This window comes from Sturnira hondurensis, unplaced genomic scaffold, assembly GCF_014824575.4.
Source record: "Sturnira hondurensis isolate 20B ecotype Veracruz unplaced genomic scaffold, ASM1482457v3 Scaffold0009935, whole genome shotgun sequence".
NCBI classification, from domain to species: domain Eukaryota; kingdom Metazoa; phylum Chordata; class Mammalia; order Chiroptera; family Phyllostomidae; genus Sturnira; species Sturnira hondurensis.
Genome location: NW_028082566.1, coordinates 2,080,953 through 2,103,607, shown reverse-complemented (window position 1 = coordinate 2,103,607; position 22,655 = coordinate 2,080,953). Strand labels below are relative to the sequence as shown.

Genomic DNA, 22,655 nt, shown 5'->3' with positions numbered 1-22,655 from the left:
GTTATCTGGGGCATCTGTTGTCTTCAAGAGTTATTAAGGAGAGGAACTAGTTTACTGTTCTTTCTAGTCAAACCACTTCACTGTTAGCTATTTCCAGCAATAGCTCATGTGTATATTTCATTGCAATTGCTTGCATACAGCGTGGGGCAATAGTAGGTTTATAGTTGTGAGTATGCAAAACACATAGTTTATTCTTGTATTATTATTTATTAATTATTGTATTATTTTTATATGAGAAACTGAAAACCACCTCTTGCCTCTCCCTGTATTAAATGAATTTGCATAATATTACAATAGTGGCTATTTTAGAATACATGTACCTCAGTGTCTCCACACAGTAATTACATTAATAGTAAATTCCCAATCCTCAGAAGGGTTTGTACAGATATAATCTACAATTAGATAATCATCATAATGTATATTTGATGCAACATAATGTGTATTATAAATTCAATAAGATGAAGCTATAGCTGGTATTAAACAAGAATATCAATTTTTCTCTTTCTCTAAAGTCTTTAGTCTCAGGAAAAATACATGAAAGTAGTGGAACCTGGCAAGTGCATTCAACAGGAATATGATACAGCATTTTAAGTCTTTGTTCTATAGCATCATGTCAATAAAACTATATGAGTAGAGGAAAAATAATTACTTAGCATTTAATTTAATTTTAATTTTAATGTTTTGAGATCTAATTGGCTTTATTAAGCATTCATGGATTGGGCGGCATTCCATGTAGCAACCAGAAGAGTACTCCATGCTCAGCACTTGAAAAGGCAGCAGAGTCATAATTTTTCTAAAAACTTGATTTCTAGTAATATAAAACATGTTCATTTCATATCAAGAGACATTTGCAATTAAAATAATAAAACTTATTTCTGCATAATTTGTGTTAAAATGTTCATAAGCTATACCTTCAAATACGCTCTATATATTTAAATCATGGGATATAAAGTTAGTTTATTATTTGTAATAGTGCTGAGCAATATACAGGAGACCTACCACTTTAAGTAAGAGTATTATTGGTCCATTTATCCACTTAATTACATGCCTTTTAATCTCACCCAGGATATTATAACTCACAGTCCGTGGACAAACATCAAGGGGCTCATGGACTTTCTGAAATTGTATATAAAATCTCAAGTGTATGTGCATTTTCTTAGGAAGAGTATTATAAATTTCATTGGATTTTCATAGCACTGGTCACAACCATGTTGTGACATCAATTTAAAATAATATTGTATCAGTGAAAGAGGTAATTCCAGAATCAAGCTTTTATAACATATGTGTATATAATATAGTCAAAGGAATATATAAGTCAAACAACTATTAATTGCTTAATATTTAAATAACCTTCATGATTCAAAACTCTTCTTAGTTTTCAAAAAAGAACCAGCTATAGGACTTCAAATAATTTGGAACTTCTTATGTAAGAATCCAACTTAAGAAGATTGATATAAATTTTCTTGGCATTTTAACGAATGTTTTACTTCTTAGGTCCCATAAAAGTGTATTTCACACTGTTAAGTCCATTTGATGCATGTGAACAGCTCTGTATGAATGTTCTTTAGCAAAAGCTCTTTCTGGAGACTTAAAGCTCTTCAGCTAGAGAAGTGTCTTTTAGTGGGAGAGGTTTTTCAAGGTTTATTCAGCAGCATTGTGGGAACATGTATGCAACGTGCCAAATCTAAATTCTCTCTCATGAGTGCACTTTTGGACAGCATTCAAAAATGGACCATAAAATTAGGCCACAAAAGCAAGAAATTAGGCATTGCCCTTCATATTTTACATTTTCCCATGGCATCTCTGCTATATTATAAATATCCTTGGCAATGCTGTCGGCTTTTAGGAAGATCTTCCTGATAGTGGCTGAGCATAATGTTTGCCATTGAAATTGCCAAAACAGCAAATGCAATCATGATTATAATGTTCAGATCCCACTTTCACATCTCATATATATCTATATACATCCTAGTAAACAGCACTGTATAATGCAAGGCTGAAATTTAAAAACAGAAGAAAAGACTTGCACTATCTAAAACATTTGGTCTCAGTCTCAATATATGCTACATCAATATATATGCTAATATATGCTACATAAAATCGGGAAGTGTTTTTAAAATAACTGGAGTTAAAGTGGATAATATAAAAATTGTATGAATCGTTATGTCTCCAAATCAAGTTTATATATTTATATTGTTATATTAGAAAGTTATACTATTTTATGCAGATTTTTACTTAAATGGGAACATTGTGTTTCTGTAAAACTTTCCACTTTATTTCGAAAGCCAAAATACAGTTACAGAGTGAAAATGAATATAAGTTAGATATCATCTTTATTTGATCTAATCCACTGAACTTTTTATTACTTGGCCTAATAACATGGTTACCATAGTCTTTCTCAAGGAGGCATTTTAGTTGATGACTAACCCACTTTTCAATCCTGTATTGGAGAAATTAAGGTAACATAGCCAAATAAGTAACCTAACGGAAGCTGTCAATATATATTTTACTCTAAATAACATTGCTGTTTTAATCACCGTAATGGTTGGCTAATGGTTTTTCATACAGAAAATTCTCTTGAGGACATATTACCCCCAGCTGTTCCATATTAGCAGAGTTCATGTCCCAGTCAACTCCCTGCACTGTCCAGGCAAAAACATTTTTGAATCACTTATTTGGAGATGTTTCAGATTAATTAATACTCTTTCTTTAAAAAAGCATAAAATAAACATTATTTGTCTAAGATAGAAAGGTTCCAATGATTCTGTTATTGGCAAAGCATGCATTAATTACATCTTTTCCCTTCCAACTTCCTTAGACTGGCTATATAAAAATCTCTGCAGTTACATTCAAATTTGAATATGTAATTTTAAATATAAATTGGTCCTAGAAATCATCTAAACAATTCTCTTCCTTTTATTTTACAAAATTTGAACTCTAGGAGACTTAAGAGACTTGCCTTGTAGTATCCATCTACTTTGTGACAATTATCTTGGAACCCGAAACTATAATAGTTTTCTCATTGTGATAGGCTTCTTCCAGATAGTATGAATAAGTGAAATCTGTAGTTAAGTATTAGCTAAAACTTCTATAGCTAATACTTTAAAACTTAAAACTTTCTATAGTTAATTTGGTATGGTCCAGAAATATTACCAAGTCTACCTTAGAATTGCTACTGAGTAGCAAAAGTCACTGGTGGTAACTTCTGCTCTTTCCCTTCTCCTTTGCATTGTCTGGCACATGCTCATAAATAGAGTTTAATTTATTACAACATTATGGTAAATGATAAGGCAAAATGTATATTAAAATTGTATATTTTTTTAATGAGTATTGGGTTTAAAGTTGTGTTTTTCCTTTTTTAAAAGATTTTATTTATTTATCTTCAGAGGGGAAAGGAAGGAGAGAAGGAGAGAAACATCAAAGTATGGTTGCCTCTCATGCATCCCCTGCAGGGAACTGGCCTGCAACCCAGGCATGGGCCCTGACTGGGAATCGAACCGCGATCATGTGGTTCGCAGGCCTGCGCTCAATCCACTGAGCTACGCCAGCCAGGGCCTAAATTTCTAACTTTTGGACTATTTAATGTTCTGTTTGTATGGGTAATTCAAGGTGAAAGCAACAGGACCCAGAGTCTGCCATCAGGTTAAAAGTTTGCAAAACTCTTGGTACTAAATCAGGACTTAGATTTCTGTGGCATCTGGCTTAAATATTCACACTGTGTTCAAGAATTTCTGTGTATATTGAAATTATTATTAAACAATCAGATGTGTGTCTATATCCAAAATTATTATTAAAGCATGGCATGTATAAATTCATCCAAAATGAGTTTTAAATTAGTTTAATCATTATAAGATTTGGAAGAACAGACAAAAAGGTTTTGGGTAGGCAGACATACAAGTACACAAACACTTAGCCACCCCCTGCTACACACACACACACTCACACTCACACTCACACTCATGTAAAGAGGTCCAGAAAAAGAGACCCTGTACAGGCAGAAAGATGTGTCCAGATCATCACAGTCAAATCAAAAAGAATAGTTGAGGTAGTTTTTCAAGTATTTAGGTCAGAAAAACACACATTTACCTCAGATACTTGGATAATTGCCTCTGCTTTCCACTTGCTTTGGCCAAGAAAGTTTGCCACAGAGACAGTGAAAGATTCCATCTCATCAGGCTTGTGGGAAGACGGCCCTTGCTGCCCACACTGGCTGGAACAATGACGGCCGGGCACCATCAGGCCCCAGCTGGCACTGAGCCCCAGCGGTGCATCCGTCAATAACGAAGCCTGCCCAGACACTGAGCATTCTCCTTTCCATTGAAAATCAACAAATTCAAACTTCTAGAGGCCATTTCTCCATAACTGTTACACACAAAAGCTGAAATAGTAGCTGAAATGTGTGTGTTTATAATAAATGCAGAAGTTAGAGGGTAACTTGATTATTTCAGAGTTAAAATCTATTAATAGTTTTACTTTTGAAAGCTTTAGTAGATATCACAGCTTCCCCAATTTCTACTGAGGTTAAAAAGTACACCAATAATTTGAAATTCTTTTTCTCAGTCTAAGTTCAATATAAATTGATATAAATTTGAGGAAATTTTCAACTATATCAACAAAGTGTGTAATTCATTCAGAATGAATCACGCTTATTTAAGCTTTAAGATGGGTCTCGAAAACAACCTAGGTTAACACTCCATTTAATAAACTCAAACATTAAAACAACAGCCTGAGGGTTATAAACCTGTAGAGGACACTAGGAAACATACAGCAATATGCATTTAGATTCCTCTTTGTTCTCCTCACTGGATTACAGTGAGAGAAGTTTCCTTAGAGGGTTCCGTGCCCTCGTCCATGAATTGCTCCTGAGTCTTGGTCTAGTAATCAAACTGGCCAGCTCTTGACAAACCGGAATCTGTTCCTCGTTGCATACTTGGTCCGTATCCATGGCTCACTTAAAAACTAAGCAGCAGACTTGCCCTTCCCACTCCAGTTCCAGGAGAGAAAGCCCGCAAGCTTCTCAGGACCCAGTAGACAGGCCTGCTTTCAGAAGCCCCATTTCACAGGCTTCCCACACACCAGTGTGCATTGACCCGACAAATGTACCCCATCGAGCTGACAATTATGCTAATTACATCAAATGACAAGAGCAGTACAGAAAACCAGCGAAAAAGCCTTATTTCCAAAAGCCTTTAGGAGCCTGAATAAATGGCAGTTAGTTCATATTTTTAAAATAATTTCAATTTATGTCAGCAAAATATGTTTGCAACTCCAATCTTTATGCTGTGAAAAGATGTTATGACTATAAAATAAATATAATTATGTAATTCAATATATAACCTATGGCAATAAAATATAATGATATAGTTCATATTAATATAAAAACTATACTATTTATCATATTTATTATGCTTGTATTACAGGATATGGCAAAAGTTTATGGTTGTCTTATATAAAATAATACAATAATTAATAAATAATAATACAAGTATAAACTCTGTTTCACATACAATTGTTACCCTACTTTTGCCCTGCTCTGTATATAAGAATGTGCAATATTGATTAGAGGCTTATTAATTATCAGGCACTATTTGAAGAGATAGCTACCATTATTATCTTTATTTTACACCTGAGGAAATTGAGTCTCAAAGAAGTTAAGTTATTACCCAAGGTCACAGAGCCACCAAGTAGAAAAGCAAGACTTACATTCAGGAGGCCTGACTTCAGATACCACACCCAGCTTATTGCTGTAATGTAGTATAACCAAAGACTAATTCAGATATATTTAATTAGATAAAATAATCTATATGGAAAAATTAAAATGTAGGCCTTTGTGGGGGGTAGGATATATTCATTCTATAGAGTCACTGATGGAGATTTTGCAAGCTTATTTTTGCCTTTGATATATTTATGGCTGGTCTCACAATAAGGGGAAGCTGTAGTAATTTTGAAAATATTTTTTATACTAGTCAACATTATACAATTATAATTACAATAGCAAAAACAGTAAATAAATTATAATAGATTATTTTAAAGCTTGATTCTATAGTGTGTTCTCTGGCCTTAAAAATAATCCATTCAGAATGGTTAAATGTCTCAAGTTATAATAGATATGTCTACAAACCATTTATATATATTTTATCATGTCATCCTTACAGGTAGTCCTGGAAGGACTGGTAATCCCTACTCATAGGCAAAGGAATTTTTAAAAACAAAAAGGAAAAATATATCCTTTTTATCACTTACATTATAAAGCCAAGTATGACTAGATAGTAGTGATCCAAATTCACTATATAAGCTACTTTTCCTTGCTTCTGCTCCTTAAATTTAATTACCCCAAATATAAAAATCAGATTATATAGTTTTTATTGTATATTTGCTTCACTATGGGTATATGATTTATTTTTTAAAATTTATTTAGGTTCATTTTATTGAACAAAAGAAAGCAAAACACTTTAGCTTTAGTACCAAAAAGATTACCAAGAAAAGACTTAATAATGTAAAATCGCTTTCAAGTGAACTACTTTTCTTAGGCATGATTTTTGTGGTGTTTGCCATTTGAAGTCTCAGGAATGTACAGTGACCACACCTCCCTGCTACCAGCCAACCCCATGAACTCAGTCCCCGGGAAATTGATTAGGTCACAACATTTTTTATCCCTAAGCAAACAAAAATGAAAGAAACTTAGAAAAACGATTACCCTCTAAACCCATGGTCTATATAAGGAGTTACAGAGAGGGAATTTTAGTCCTTTTGAATTCTTGTCATACAGCTCCTCCAACCACCATCTTCCCTGGAATTAAGACATACTCAGAGAGGAAAAAAGAAATAGCGGAAGGATTCTACAGCCGACTGTAGACGCTCCCCTCGTATCCTGCAAAGCCAGCAGTTTCGTGGTTGGCGCCCTCCCCACTTCCTCCCGGAAGGTGGCACTGGGATCCTATACGGGGCTCTCACCAGTGATGGTGAGAAAGCAGGCCATATGTTACCCAAATATGACTGAGGACATCTTATTACATCAGCCCAGCAGAGTTCTCAATCTTTTACTCTGCCACAGCTTTTTGACATTAGAATGCTTACCTGAATGCATATTTGGCCATAATTCCTAAACCTTCTATTTTGAAAAAGTAAAGCTTCATCTTAATTTCTAATTGCCCAGTGCTGGCCATCAGCCATGGTCACTCTGTGGACACCACAGGAGGCAAGGGCGGAGACTGTGGTCCCCTGACTTTCCCAGAGCATCACTAGAGGCCCCAACCCCCTCAGGTGAAAGTGCATTTGAACACCCGTGAGTACGTTCACGCAGTCAAAAAAGATCTGCGTGGTGCAGTGCAACAGGTATGGCTTTTAGCAAGAGACAGACATAGATTAGAAACCCCTTCATCCACTGACTAACCTGTGAATTTAGACCTGTGGACTGCAGGCTTTACGTTCCATGTTTATGAACGAGAATGATGATAACTACAGTTCCCACATTGTCCATGGCATGTTTTTATAAATATGTTCCCTTACTTCTTTCCTTTTAGCTAGTAATATATTTATATAGAGATATAAAAATAAATATAATACTATTTAAGAAACAAGTTTCCTTGGCATCCAGCCCCAACCACTAAAAATTCATTGGTTGAGTTTATCAACCAATGAATTTTTACATTCATTGATTAAGTTCATCCTCAGTATTTTTTGCCTAGTCAGCCCCTTCAAGTGATACAGAAATGTTTTAATAAGTAGACTTGTACTATGTGGAGTGAAATTACAAAGGGTCTAGGAGTTTTGGGTTTTGGGGTGGTGAGAGGGACTCTTATTCTTTAGAAAGTCAGTCACTGTTTCTGAAGGAGACAGGTTTGATTAGGCCAAAGCTTGTCACATTCAGCCTTCTCCCTTTTGAACTTGCATCTCCAGTGTCTGGGAGATATTTTTCCTTGTTCGATTATTTCAACTTACCCATCAAGGAAACATGACAAATCCCCAAAGTACATGGCTTCCTGCCCCAACTGGGCATCCACACTCGCCCTTCAGCCTTGGTCTTTCCTCTTGCAGGTAAAAACAGAAAAGATGGAGAGAAAAACATGATGGATCATTTTCTCCCCGTCTGTGCAAGCCTGCCTCCAACCTGGTGATCGTTGACACTCACCATTTGTGTGAAAATCTTTTTTTTAACATATTATACTAGATTTTACTAATAACTCAGTCTTGTAGCTTCTGCAGTTTCCCCACCCCCTGATCTAGTTCTTAGAGGATATTTTTCCTTTTGAAACTTCTGGACATACTTTATGCAAAAAGATATTGAAAAACACAGTTATGCAGCTTCACTAATAGTGAACCATTCCTAGTGAACTAACCCAGTGCATCAGCTAATAGCCAAGTAAAATTTGTGTGTTTTCCTGTCCTGTTTTTCTTTGAAATGACATATCTCAGAAATTAGTTCATTATTTGAAAAAAAATGAAGAAACTGGTGAATTATAATACAGGAGTACTCCCAGTGAATGGACTGTTTGATTTACCTAAGCAGGTAATGAGCAATGTTGTCAGATTGACTAATGAGTCATCTTAATTAGGACATCCAATAAGGGGTATTAACTCCAGTGGCCTTTGGTATCTGGGTACCATACATATTCTTTGGCAAGAAAGGATAAAAAATAGCCGTGAACACCTGAAGACTGTTTGTGGCTCTGTAAGGTTTTTTTGAGCAATTCTTGGGGTTGGGAAGTGAAAATACACAGCATGTGGAGAAAATTATCTCAAAAGCAAGATTTAAGTGAAGACTAAGCCATTAACAGCATGAATTCGTATATAACTTGACTGACTCCTCCCATCAGCCTCCTTAGAACTTCTCATGTTGAGTGTTGAGTAAGGTTTGACACTCAGCAGGGCTTGAGCAGAAGTGAAGGATTAAAATGGAAGTAGATACAATTCTTTCTGCTTAAATATCATTGTTTGAAAATACTCTCATTTTTCCCCTTTGGTCAAAAAGATATGCTTAAAATTCTTGCTTCTTCACAAGTAATAATTTTTCTGTTTTTAAATGCGTTTATGTTTAGGTGTGTTATATGGATTTTTCATGTATTAACTCTGACATTCTCATCTGTGGTTGAAAGAGCTCTTAGGAAAGCTCTGAGGAATATGGATACGACATATATATCCATATGATGTGAATATTTTAAAATAATGTATTAGTTATCTTAAAGTAATAAATATCTCAAGATATTACTTCCATCTTTTTTTGTTTTTTTTTATTTTCCAGTTTCAATTGTTGTCACAGAAGGAATTATCTTAGACTTTAGACTAGAGATCCAGATCAACTGCATTTTCATGTTATTTAAAATTAATTTGAGGGTCTTGTGTCTGTAAACATCGTCATGGAGGTGGGGTGCATGAACTCCACTGTGGACATTTTCTTAGCATTGAAAGAATACAACCAAGAGCAGATGGTGATAGAGTTTGGAAATAAATAAATATTATGAAGAAAACCACATAACAAGTGTGACTGGTTCCAAAAAAAGGATGAATCTTCTTGTTTAGATAAACTGCACCAATATCAACTGGAATCATAGAGATTCATTTATCTCGATTAACCTCTTTCTTATTTCTATTTGGGATCAAAGTTCACTTTAATCAATCTTAGAGGTTTAAAAATTAACATGGTCTTATTAAATGTTAAAGATATTTAATATTCAACTTTATCTTAGCACAGCCTTGAACAGTGATGAGACCACACCACTTGGATTTGTGTTTCATAACCTTATAATTCAACCATTGCCATAATAATTTTTAAGGCAGGAATGAACCTGCTATAATACAGGGACATTAATTGACATACTTTGGAAATGAAGAAGTCCACTTTCCTAACATAACTAATGTTCTTTTATATTATTATTTTAAGATTACTTTATTTTAAAAGGGAGGATAATTTGTTCTGAAAAGTTTTTTGTTTCCTTAACATTCAAACTTTTCATTAAAATTTGCCAAAGTAAAAATAAAAAAAATAAGCCACAGTATATTTGTATGTAGTTCTTTGCTTTGAATTATATATTGAGGAATTGCATGTGGAAAAATGGCAACACCAACATGTCCTTGAGGCTTAATATCAAAGTTTAATTTAATAGTGTGTGGTATGTGGAGTGAAGTCTGAATAAGACCAGTACATTTTTGTGTCCAGTTCCAACTCTGGTTGTTTAGAAATCCAGTCAGAGCTTAAGAGGGAGTAAGCACTGCCTAAGTGTTGGTACCAACTCAGGTAATGATGGGGGGCTGGTCACAACTACTATGCCCCCTATTTAATTCTAGAGGGTCCCTTTTTCAAATCTATCCCCTTTATCAGAAAATGAGCCTCCATTACTGATTGAAATCATCTGGTCAGCTAGTGTACATGGTATGAATACTCATTTTGAACAATGTTTTTTTCTGGCTGCTTTTCCTCAAGTGTCTAAACTCTTCTTCTTTGAATGTTCCTATGTTCCTTAAAGAGGAAATAACAAGTTGATAAATAATTATATTTCTGCTTATTTTAACTTCTAGCTACATATGAATAAAAACTGGGTGGAAATCACATTTGCATTTTGTTCATAAGTAGGTATTACTAAAAATACTAGTAAAACTCAGGAAAGATTAACAAATATCTTCCAGTCATCAGGAAAACCTCAGGTGTGTTGTATATGAATTTATAGATGGGTGATGTTATCTTTACTTCTTTGTTTTTAAATTATTATTTTGGGTATAGTTGTTGAAAATTTGGGCCCTGGCTGGTGTGGCTCAGTGGACTGAGTGCCAGCCCAAGAACCAAAGGGTCTCTAGTTCGATTCCCAGTCAGGGCACACGCCTGGGTTGCAGGCCAGGTTCCCTAGTGCAGGGCGTATGAGAGGCAACCACACACTGATGTTTCTCTCACTCTCTTTCTCCCTCCTTTCCCCTCTGTCTAAAAACAAACAAAATCTTTTTTAAAAAGTATTTTAAAAAAAGAAAAGTTGGTTTCATAGTAAATTGGGTTTAAATCCTAGCCTTTCCATTTACTTGCTGAGCAACTGTGGTCATTTTACTTAATCTATCCCTGTCTCTGTTCACTCATCTGTAAAATAGGGAAAAGAATAGAGCTTACATCATAGAGATATTGATAAGAAGTATACAAGATTCAGCAATGACTCCAATATAATAATGATAAAATATATCCTTTTATTGAAATGTACAATATAAATTTCTTTTTTTGATTCACTAACATTTTGCATCATGTAAATTTTATGTTATAAATTCATACTAATTTTAAAAATACAGACAAATCCAAGAGAACAACAGTATAAACATGTCAGCATTCAGGAGGTTCTTTGCACATCTTTGGCAGACAGGTATATTTGGCTGCAAAATCTGAATTTCAAATAGGCTTTTTCTCATTTTGGATTAGCTTGCCAGGAAACATAGTCTCTTCTGACTGCATGCTGTCACAGACTTACTGTTTGATTCTGGCAATACCCTTCTTGTCTTCAGTATTCTCTGTAACGTACATATATTGGCCTAAGTGAACTCAAAAGTGTGTGTGATCTACACTGCATATTGAAATACTTTCATTATTTGCCTGTAGTCAATGATTTAATAATAAAAACATTGAGGACTGAAGGGAATTTAAGGAAAGAGAATATAGATATGGCAAGTGAGACTTTGCATTGAACCTCAGATGACATGGAACCATTCTGGCTTTTCCACAATCCTTCACTAGATAAGAAAGTAGCCAAAGCATGTTTCCGTAATGGTAGACTCCTGTTGCCTGACTTTGAAGAACTGTAAGATAGAAACACGGCACTAACCATGACCTTGATAGACCATTAAGTGTTTCTCATGGGTAAGATTTTATGGAGATTTCTCAATCAACAGTCTCTGAGAGGTGTTGACAAGGAAATGAGGTAGATTAAACTGTATTCATAAAAACTAAAAACAAAAAGTGTGCTTTAAGTAACTCTTCAGTCTTTCCCCCATATCTCTTTTTATCTTTTTCTCATTATCTTCTAACTCCCTAACTGTTTTATGGTAGGGAGAAGAATTGATGAAACGCCTTCACCAGAACTATTCATAGAAATATCCAAGGTCTGTCTCTTTCCCACAAAAAATTTATAGTGATAAAAACAAAAGAAAGAACAAAATGAAAGATAAAAATCATCTTTCACCTATAGTACTTAGGCATTTAAAATGCAGGTCAGATTCTAAAGCTTCTTCCCATCTGACCAATTTTTCTGTTTCACTATAACTTAAATTTGGCATAGATCACATTTTTAGACATTATTAGCTGTGAGGACCACCTAGGAAACTGGAAAGAGGTGTTAGTAGAATAATAATGAAATAATCTGCATGGAATGGTCAGTCCACTTGCTTACATGTTTTCTGGCTTTGGTTCTTTCCTTAAAGATGTCTTGAGAGTGCTTGCTCAGTGATGGGAAATGAGAGAGAGACAGAGAGAGAGAGAGAGAGGCGGGGAGAGAGTGAGAGACTAGTTATTAGAATCATATATATATTTCCATTGATAAAGAAATCAGATAATGGCCAGTTCCTAAACACTTTCCTTTGCACTGAGCAACAAGTGACTGCATTATTGTTATTTTCTTTCACCACAACACTTTTCTCTTAATTCTGAACAGAAAAACAGAACAAGTAATATAAGCCACACTGATCTGAAAACGCTTCTGGGAGACAGTGCAAGGCTGGCCCTGGTTGAACTCGCAATGAACTAGCTTGTCTCTATGGAACCACTCACTCCTCTGCCTCTGCTGCATTGATTCCTTAGGATGTATGGGGGCCTTCATCACCTCCATCAAATTCACCACACAGTACTTCACTTTTAAGTAAAGACAGTTGGTGAATGAGCACTGCTAGACAGGTCCCTGCCAATTATTAATAAATACTAATAATTTTTTTCTGCCAGGTAACTCAGATGCCCGGACAGCTTTGTAGGAATAATGATAATATAATTAATAGCTAAAGTTTACAGAGGGCTTTCTATGTATTAAGCCTAGTACTACATTCTTTAAAGATATTATTTCAGTCTTAACAATAATTTTATATGGTCAATTTTTATCAGTCCTGTTTTATAGATGAGAAAATGACACCTTGGTAAATTTAAGAAAAATTTCTAGATAATTTAGGGCATAGAATTTAAACTCAAGCCAATTTTAGCTTAAAATCCTTGTTCTTTAATTACATATTTCCTCTCAGATGTTTTCTGAAAGTTGTTGTCAATTACTGGGTGGAAAAGTGTACTTCATCAGATAAACCAAGTACTAGTGCCACACCAAGGTTTTAAGGATATGAACCTTTCAATTTCTTCTCTCATTTTCACCTTTTTATGATTAGTATTTCAAGGCAAACAGAAGAATGGAGATCATATTATAGATGACCATTGTGCTTATAGAACTGTCTGAAGACCAACTGTGATAAACTCATTCATATATTCACCAAGTATTTATTAAGAACCCACTGTAGGCTAGGCATATATCAGAGAAAACAAATGGCCAATTTAATTACAGCATTTGCTTAACAACATTGCTCTTTAGTGAATGGATGACTGAATAAAGTTATACATATAGTGTCCCAACAAATACACTAAATGTGACTTTAATCTAAACTTTTAAAATATCATTTATTTGCCACTCCAAGATTCAGAGAATAACATCAGGGAAGTGATTTGCACTTTAATGGTTGTCCACTGACTCACCACAATTTTGTCTTAAACTCCTTTGAACATTTTCTGAATGCCGTACCCTTATGCTCTGAAAAGGTGTCTGAATGCATGACTTTCTCTTCCTTTAAAAATTCACTCTTTTATTTTCAATTTTTAATTTTAATGCTCTAAAATATTCTATTCATCAATTGACTTGGGATAGGCTTTATGTAAAATAATGAATTTCTTGGTTCTGATCAAGAATGTGCATTGTATGTCCATGCAGCTTCTACACATAAAAATGTACTGTGTTCTTTCAAAATTCCAGATGTGTTCCATACCATTTGTGTGTTGATTTTCCTTTATTTTAGATGGTGTATTATTGTTACTTTTAGTTAATGTTAAGAAGTATAAATCCACTATTAAAAATGACATTATTTACAAAAGTTCCCCTTTATTATATTTGTTTCCAAATAATAAAATTTATTACTATCAACAGGGTGTGTCTTGTGTTATTTTAAAATTGATAGAAATGCATTTGTGTGGATCTAAACACACACCCTTCTGCTTGAGACCAGCCGCACAGAGATGGGTGGAGGTTTGGCGTATTGTCTGCACCTTTGCAAAGACCAAAGTCCACATGGGGAGAAAATCAAAGCCAGCTATGTGAGCTAAGCGTCTAATCTGATATAGAAGTAGCAAGGCATCTACTTTTAGCTAAAAGATAAAAGCATGTCTCATTTAGTAATCTATTCAATATGAAAAACTAAAGGTGTCACTTGACCAAATGGTTGATTATTATATTCTATGTCCAATTCTGCTGTGACGGCCTCCTTCCTGGTGCAAAGAACACCAGCAAGGCCCTTTTCTGAGGTTTCTATTCCGGGAGCTCTCTCCCAACCGAGAGCCACCCGTGGCGTTGTAAGTGATGGACATCACTGTACCCCTTACGGGGCACTGGTCTCGATTTTAAAAACGAATTCTGAGGCAAAGTATAAGGATTTGGCATATATAGCATCATCATGGCATTTACTACTTTCTGTTATAGTTACTTGTTTGCCAATTTGTTTCAGCCTTTTCAAGCTAAGGAGTTACTGGAAGCCTTCGAGTTACGTCTTATTTATCTTTTCATTTCTATCACCCCGTGCAGTGACTCAGTTTAGAAAATAAATGAATAATATTTGCACTTAGTTATGAATTATCTATAAAAATCTGTTTTGAAACGTTGCCTTATGTTCTGCAGTAATAATTCTGTCCTAAAATGCTTCATTATATAACTTGATGTTTTCAGAGCAATCCTGGTATAGTTCTGAGTTTACAATTGTTTTCTATATTTTTTAAAATTAGCAATATTTCTTTTAATATTCTTTATTCCCATTACTAAAACTACCAAGAAATATATTACCCAAAATATTATGCTCATACATAACATCATTCCCAGACATTTCTACTCCACATAAAATAAACTACCTATAATATTTAGGGTTATAAAAAAGCATTCATTTCATTTTGGGGAAACGAAATGAAACATCTGATTAGCTGTTCTCATTTCTGGACCGAATCGCGCTACTGTCTCTGATTCATGCGCGGAGCGAGTGCACACTCATTCTCACTATGTACATTAGGTGTCATTGATGCCAACTGCATTTTATGATCAAACAGGATTATATGTATCCTAAATAATAATGCCATTTTTAAAAAAATTTTTGCTATTGTCCAATTGCGGTTGTCCTCATTTTTCCCCTATTGCTCTCGGCTGCCCTGCCCATCCCCATCTCCCATATTCAATGCCACTTTTAAATGGCAGCATTTCTTTCTTTCCTTAAAAAGAAAAAAATGAAATTTTTTAGTGAAAACCATAAATAACAGTTCTTCTGGTTTGTGTTTCAAAGGAATGTGGCAGCCCTTATTACATCACTTACATATTTTTAGATTAATTGCAAGAAGGACATGTTCATATTTGAGTGCATGCTTAACTCAGCAGTTCATATTTATTGAGTCATTACCCACGTTTTTATTTCAGGCCCTCCAGGCCCTCCAGGTGGTCTACGAATAGAGGACATCAGAGCCACTTCTGTGGCACTTACTTGGAGCCGCGGTTCCGACAATCACAGTCCCATATCTAAATACACTATCCAGACCAAGACTAGTCTTTCAGATGACTGGAAGGATGCAAAGACTGGTGAGTTTTATTTGTCTAATTAATCTGTGCATATTATAAATGAATTCTTTTATATAAAAAAACAAAACTTGGACACTTTAAGAATTTTATGATCTACCCAGAAATACCCTTTTTTATATTTAAACTTTTATTTTAAGTATCCCAGTGCTCTGATAGTGAAACAAAGCACAAGGCACTTCAACATTTGAAAGCTATTGGGGAAGAAGCAGCTGTATGTCTAAATCTATGGTAGGAAAATAGAGAGAGGCCCCCTGGTTTTCAGTTGGCTTCTTTTTAACATTGTTCATACAGTGCTGAGTGGAAGTTTCATAGTTCTTGGCAGGCTGGCACTCAATCCGCTGAGCCACCAGCCAGGGCAACTTTCATATTTCTTTATATGCATTGTCCATCTTTCCAACTTTATGCTTTTACATGTTTATAACAATTATTCTAAAGTCCCTGCCTGACCGTTCAGTATCTGGACCATCATTAAGTCTGCCTCTTTTGGTTTTTGTTCTTTTCTTCATAATGGATCACATTTCTTTATTTTCTCATGTGCCTGATAATTTTTTACTGATTTCCAAGCATTGGTGTGAAGTAACAGTAGAGGCCACAGCATGTATTATTTATGCCCAGGAAAATATACATAATTTTTTCAGGGGTTGAGTCAGTCTAATCTCTTTTGACACGATCTGGGCTTTGCTGTTAAATTTAGGTTAATGCAGGCTTTTGCAGTTGGAGTGTAGGATCAGAAGCTTCCCTCCTGAGGGTCTGGAGGTTTTTAACCTCAGCCTCGGCCTTTAGCTGGCTCTTCCAACTTGGATCTCAGAGACAGTTCTTCCGGCTTCCCTGCATCTGCCCAGACAGCTGTCGTGTGATCATCAGGCTAAAGCCCAGTGCGCACGGGGCTCGGGGTGGGGTTCTCAGTTCTCCCACGCTCTTCTCAGACCCTAGCACACCAAACACTTGGCCCCTCACAGAAGAGACAGATCTCTCTCAGCTCTCCCACCACTCACCTAGCCACAGATGGCCACTTACACATTCAGTGTAAGGTCCAGAGTGCATGTGGGGTCTCCAGTTTTCCTGCTCTGGTCTTAGACTTAAGCAGATCTGAGGTTTCTGAGCCTCGGAAGGAGGCCTCTCTTGGCTCTGTTGTCTTGCTTCCAAGTTCTCTGGAGCGTACTTGGCAAAGGTCTACAAAAAGAATTAGCCAGTGGGTGCAGACTCTCCCCGATGCAGAGCTCCCAGGGATTCCAAACAGCCATGCCAGCACACTGCTTTCAAACATGTGAAATGTCGAACTGTTTTCTTCTTATGAACACCTGTGGCTTCTCCCTATGCTCTGCCAATGATGACTTTAGTTCATTAGATTTCTTTACAAACTCGGCTTTTTGATGGGCTCCGAAAAACGATTATTTTGTACAGTATCTTGTATGTTCTTTTCTGAGTTGTGTAAGTAAAATTCTCTTGTGACTGTATCCTGAGTGGAAGTGAAAAATACTTCTTGTAATAAAATAAAAATAAAAATCATGCGGCTTATATTTATAGTGGTACCTACTAAAAAAGGAGGTATAAGATTAAACTCAGTTTTATGAAAGTTATTATTAAAGGTGTTCAATAACTATATTTTGAAGACATCTCCTTTCAGCAGTCCAAAGATGAAATTAGAATAATGAGATAAAAGGATAGACCATTGCCCTGGCTGGTGTAGCTCAGTGGTTGAGCGTAGGCCTGCGAACCACACGATTGAGGTTCGATTCCCAGTCAGGACACATGCCTGGGTTGCAGGCCAGTTCCCAGGAGGGGACTCACGAGAGGCAACCATACATTGATATTTCTATCCCTCTCTCTTTCCCTTCCCCTCTAAAGATAAATAAATAAATAAAATATTTTAAAAAAAGAGAGACCATAAATCTTTCAAGCAATCTACTATAAGTATTACTTCTTTCATCCTTTTTAAGGGATGGACAACCAGAATTGGATGCAAGACGCTTAGGTCACATTTAGAATGCTGTTTGATTCTCTGCTGTCACTTTCAGCATTTAATCTCTGTGTGTGTAAGGTGGGCTGTGTTAGCCAGAGCATAAAGAAGCCTTGAAACCATACTATCAGAAACAATTGAGAGAGCCTGGGATATGTTTTCTAAAAAAGGAGAAAAATTATGTGTTTATATTTAAATTCCTGCATGTGGGAGACCAGAGTTGTTCCAAATTTTGTGCAATTAACATCTGCACACATTATAATCTCTGTATTTTAGATTACTTTCTTTTTTTAGGTTAGATTATCTTCTTATAATAGACATTTATAAATTGAGTTACTGAGCATAAACATGCTTAAGCCCATAAACTACACTACTACATTGCTCTGTGCAAAGGTAGAACCGGTTCTTATTTCCACCACCAGTATATCTGCTCCACAGTATCTTAAGTTAGTATTTAGTGTTTTCTTTTAAAATCTTTGCTAAATTGATAAGTTAAAAATGCAAAAAGCAGTAGGCTCATTGTAGAATATTTACTTTTTAGAATTTACATTTTCTCCCTTCTGTAGCTTCACTTTTTGTTGTTATTTCAAATATAAATGTATGGGTTTTTAAGAGGCTGTATTCAAATTTTTCTTGGAGGAGGATCAATGAATCATACCTTCTGGGGAGCCAGAGCACACCTTGCTTTCCTGTCACTGCAGAGTTCTTTGCTGCATCACGACTCCCTCTCGAGTCCTGCCAGCTGGTCTGTGGGGTGGGTCTGCAGCCTGCAACATAATAGCATGGTCTTGTGTCAGAGCCAATGAAAAGCCTGTTTCCGTTCTCATGGACTGGCTTTTTCAGTTAGAACATCTGAGAGGGTAATTCTTTCTCTGCAGTCTCAAGTGCTTGAGTTTTGAATTGAGATGGCAGATCCTAAAGGTTTGGAAGGTTTTGCCATCCTAAGGAAGTAACCAGAATTTACAAGAACTTTGTAAATTCTTGGCCACTTGCAAGAACCTAGAACAGGTGGGATTACATTGCCGCTTTTCAGACCTGAAGTCATTCTGACATTTCAGAAGCTCCTCAGTCAACTAGTTGGTGTGGCCTGAAGGCAGAACACCACAGCTTGGTTGTCAGGCAACCAAAACACTGTGAATTTTTGGCTTTAACATACCCATGAAGCTTGCTTCTTTTTTCCTCCAAAGAATAGTCAGGAAATTTTTACTCTGAATGTTATAGACTCAAGGTATTTGCAAACAGATCTGTGGATTTCTGCTCATGCCTAATTGCTAGAATAACACATACTCAAGGGGGGGTGTTGACCTGAGTATTAAAATAAGGCGTGTGTCTTCTGCTCTATATCTCCTGCTTGAAATTTACATTCAGGAGTAAGACCAAGATTTAAATAGCTATCAAGTTAATAAAAAACATTTTTTTTTTTTTTTTTTACGGAGAGAAGCCTCTGAGAGGCATTATACCATTAAGGTCTGATTTTTTTAAAATACTGAAATTATCTATAAAAAGTGGCCTCCCTCAGACCTGACACTGTAACAAATCTGGAGATTAAGACTCCATTTCTGATACCTGGTACTTCCCTTTGTTGTGCAAAGTACCGTCCTCTCTCCCTGACTCCAGGAATAGCAAACAGGTTGGGAGGGATTTGGCTGAAGGGAGAGGACACAGAGTTTCTCTGCTCCTGACTGTTTTTCTCCGGCATTTGGTTTGAGTCATGAATCTGCTTCCAATACAAACCTAACCTCTGCTCCCATCCCGTCTGTGTGGGTGGCACTGGGGAAAGAAAATGTGTCCAATTGCTCCTGCCAGGGCTGGAGGAGTGGGAAAAGAGTGAATTAGGTACACATTCATTTTTACGGATATTTAGGGCTCAGAATAATACAAATGAAAATGTATACCAGAGGCAAAACATGTATATATCCTCAAATGATTGAGGAGGAAGCAGAAGAAATATTTTATGTGTAAGCCTTTTATAGATATCACCAGTTTTGAGATTACAACCTTACTGATTATATGGGCCACCTACCTCAAGACTAGAGCTTACTGTGTGCCCCAAGAATTTTTAAAACTTGTAATACCTGACTATTCAGTCAGGGGCACTGACCCCTTTTCTCTTAGACTGTCAAATAAAAAAATGAAAACAGCCAACACAACAGCTCTATTGTGTGAATGAATCAAAATTATATCTATTTTTTTGTCAGATTGGCAAGAAATACATTTTTTGTGTGCTGCAGAATTTCAGTCATTAATTTGTGTGCCATGAGATGAAAGGTTGAAAATCACTGAGTTAGAAAGCAAACTTCAAAATCCGGTTCCCTTAATGTGGTGTGGGGCAGAAGTCCGGCCCAGTCTGGAGGATGGAAAGCAGGCCAGTGGAAGAGAGACACTCTAAAGTCTAGACACATTTTTTAGATGATGAATGTTAGTCATTTTTCTGCTCTTATCCCTATTTCTTTCATAGGTCATTTTATTGGGAAACTATTATACATATGTACTAAAGCATGTTTGTTTCAACTATTTATATTTTCATAAGTACTGAAGTTAATGTATATTAATAAAAAATTACTGTAATTGGTTTTGTTCTAAAAAAGAGCAGTTTTCATGCCTTGTTAGACATCCTAGTAGGGAATATTATTCTTTTTCTAAAAGACTTTATTTATTTATTTTTAGAAAAAGGGGAAGGAAGGGAGAAAGAGAAGCATCAATGTGGGAAAGAAAGAGTGATGGGTTGCCTCTCATGTGTGCCCCATCTGGGGACATGGTCCACACCCCAGACATGTGTCTTCACAGGGGATCAAACTGGTGGTCTTTTGATTTGTGGGGCACCCCTCAACCCACTGAGTCACACCAGTCAGGGCAGGAATGTTGTTCTTTTTCAGTCATTCAGCAGGTACATTCTTCCTAACAGCCACTCGTGTTTCCCCCCTTGAAAGAGTTATCTGCATCACTGTGTTGAGGGTTTCCCACTGGAGTCTGTCTTCTCATGGTAGTAACTCCAAGGCTTTTTGTTTCTTCTTCTTCCTCTCTTCGTCTTTAAAGTCACAATCCCTACTTCTCATATGGAATCCAAAGCCTACCACAAAATGACTCCAGTTGACTTTTACTACTTTGTCCCCCACCATTCCTCTAAATATTTTCTGTGGTCAAGTATGACTTTCTAATCTTTGAACGTACCCCCGACCTTTCGATTGTTTGGGCGTATTTTCATATTGGATCTTCACATGTGCTCATTACAGTCTATCAGCTGCACCCTCCACTGCACATCCACCTGGTTCTTCCCGTTCGGACCCAGCCTCCTCCTGCCCATACTTGTTGACTGCCAGTTGCTTGGAAAAGTCCCAGTGTAGCCTTTCCTATAATGAGAACACCATGCCCTTGCCAAAAGAGACCCTTTGGAATCGTACCAACATTTCCATTCTCCGGGCATTTAAATGGTGCTTGGGTTTTGCAGCATAGCTGCCAGGGCAGAGGATCGGGCTGCCTCCTTGAGATTTCTACCATACTTCTTTACTTGGACTCCCCGAGCTCATGGAATCACAAAATCTCAGAGAGTTCCATCAGCTTCCACCTCTCAACCTCCGTGTTAGTCTCCTAGGGCTGCCATAACAAATAACCACAATCTTGGTGACTGAAAACAACAGATTTTTACCCTCTCACAGTTCTGCAGGCCAGAAGTCCAAAATCAGAGTGTTTGCAGGGCTGTATCCTCTCCAAGCATCCTAAGGAACAAGCTACCCCTGGGCTCTTCCAGCTCCTGGTGGCTCCTTGGCCTGCGACCACGTCACAGAGTGTCCTCCTCTTTCATGTTTCCTTCCTCTGTGTTTCTCCTATAAAGACACTTGTCTTCAGGGTTAGAGCCCATCTAAATATTCCCAGAGGATCTTATCCCAAGAGTCTTACTTTATTCCAGTCTTAAAACAGTCCACGGAGACACTTTTTTTCAAATAAGACCACAGTGATAGGTTCTGATTATTGGAATGTAGACATGTCTTTTTGGTGGCTACCATTCAACTCACTAGAGCCTCCATTTACTGGAAGTTCAAAGTCATTGGAAGGTATCTGGAAAGGAAGGAGGCTACCATACCCGGGGTCATAACAACCAGCTCGATTTTTCCTTTTTCTCCATGAAAAGCCCTTCATAGATCAAAACTTCACCTTCCCTCTTCCAATTACCCAAAAAGAGTGTCTATGTGTAAGAGTGAAGACAAGCAAATTCTGAGGTGGTATGAGGAAAGGTGGAGGAGATAAAAAGGCAGAATCAAAACAGAAGGCAACGCAAAGCCAAACTTTTCACCAGGAAGTCAAAAATATATGTCAAATATACAGGATGAGTTCATAACAGAAGAGAATAGATGACAAAATTAGTGTCCAAGAGGGTTAAAACTGTGGCAGGATGAGACATGGGATAGTCTGGGCCACACAGAAATTTGTCCAAAAGTAGAAATTGGACACTGAGTTGCTTAGCACTTATTGTGGAGATGGGTAAAATGTTTTAAAAAGCTGCATATTCATGGTCTGTGTTGCAGATAAAAATTCCCTAATAGGATAATGAGTCATATGCAAGTCTAAAGAAACAAATCTTCCACATAAATGGTGTACAGGTATTTACATGCCTATGGATGTGTAAGTAAAGTACTAAAACCACATGTGGGGATATTTTAAAAGAGCTTAAAATAATCTGGCACTGGTTGTATGTGTTTATCATATCTCAATTAAATGAGCAATCTCAGATTATATCCTACTCATAATTTATAATCTTCCCATTGATATCTAACATCTAGCAGCATGAAGTCTAAGAAGTACTTGATAAATTTTAATGAACTATTATAACATATGTTATCACTTTCCCAAGTGATCTGGGTATAAATCTAAAAAAGAAA

At 36.4% G+C, this 22,655-nt stretch overlaps 1 protein-coding gene across 3 annotated transcripts in view; it reads left to right on the top strand.

Moving 5' to 3' along the window:
* Positions 1-22,655, top strand: part of CNTN1 (contactin 1) — a 309,382-nt gene that overhangs the window by 230,294 nt on the left and 56,433 nt on the right. For 2 of the 3 annotated variants that reach the window (XM_037058153.1, XM_037058154.1), the window contains one exon: positions 15,660-15,818. In XM_037058153.1, coding sequence (XP_036914048.1) covers positions 15,660-15,818 — 159 coding nt within the window. Of the gene's footprint in view, positions 1-8,037; positions 9,848-15,659; positions 15,819-22,655 lie in introns of those variants that run through there. The other variant, XM_037058155.1, reaches the window with a different exon arrangement.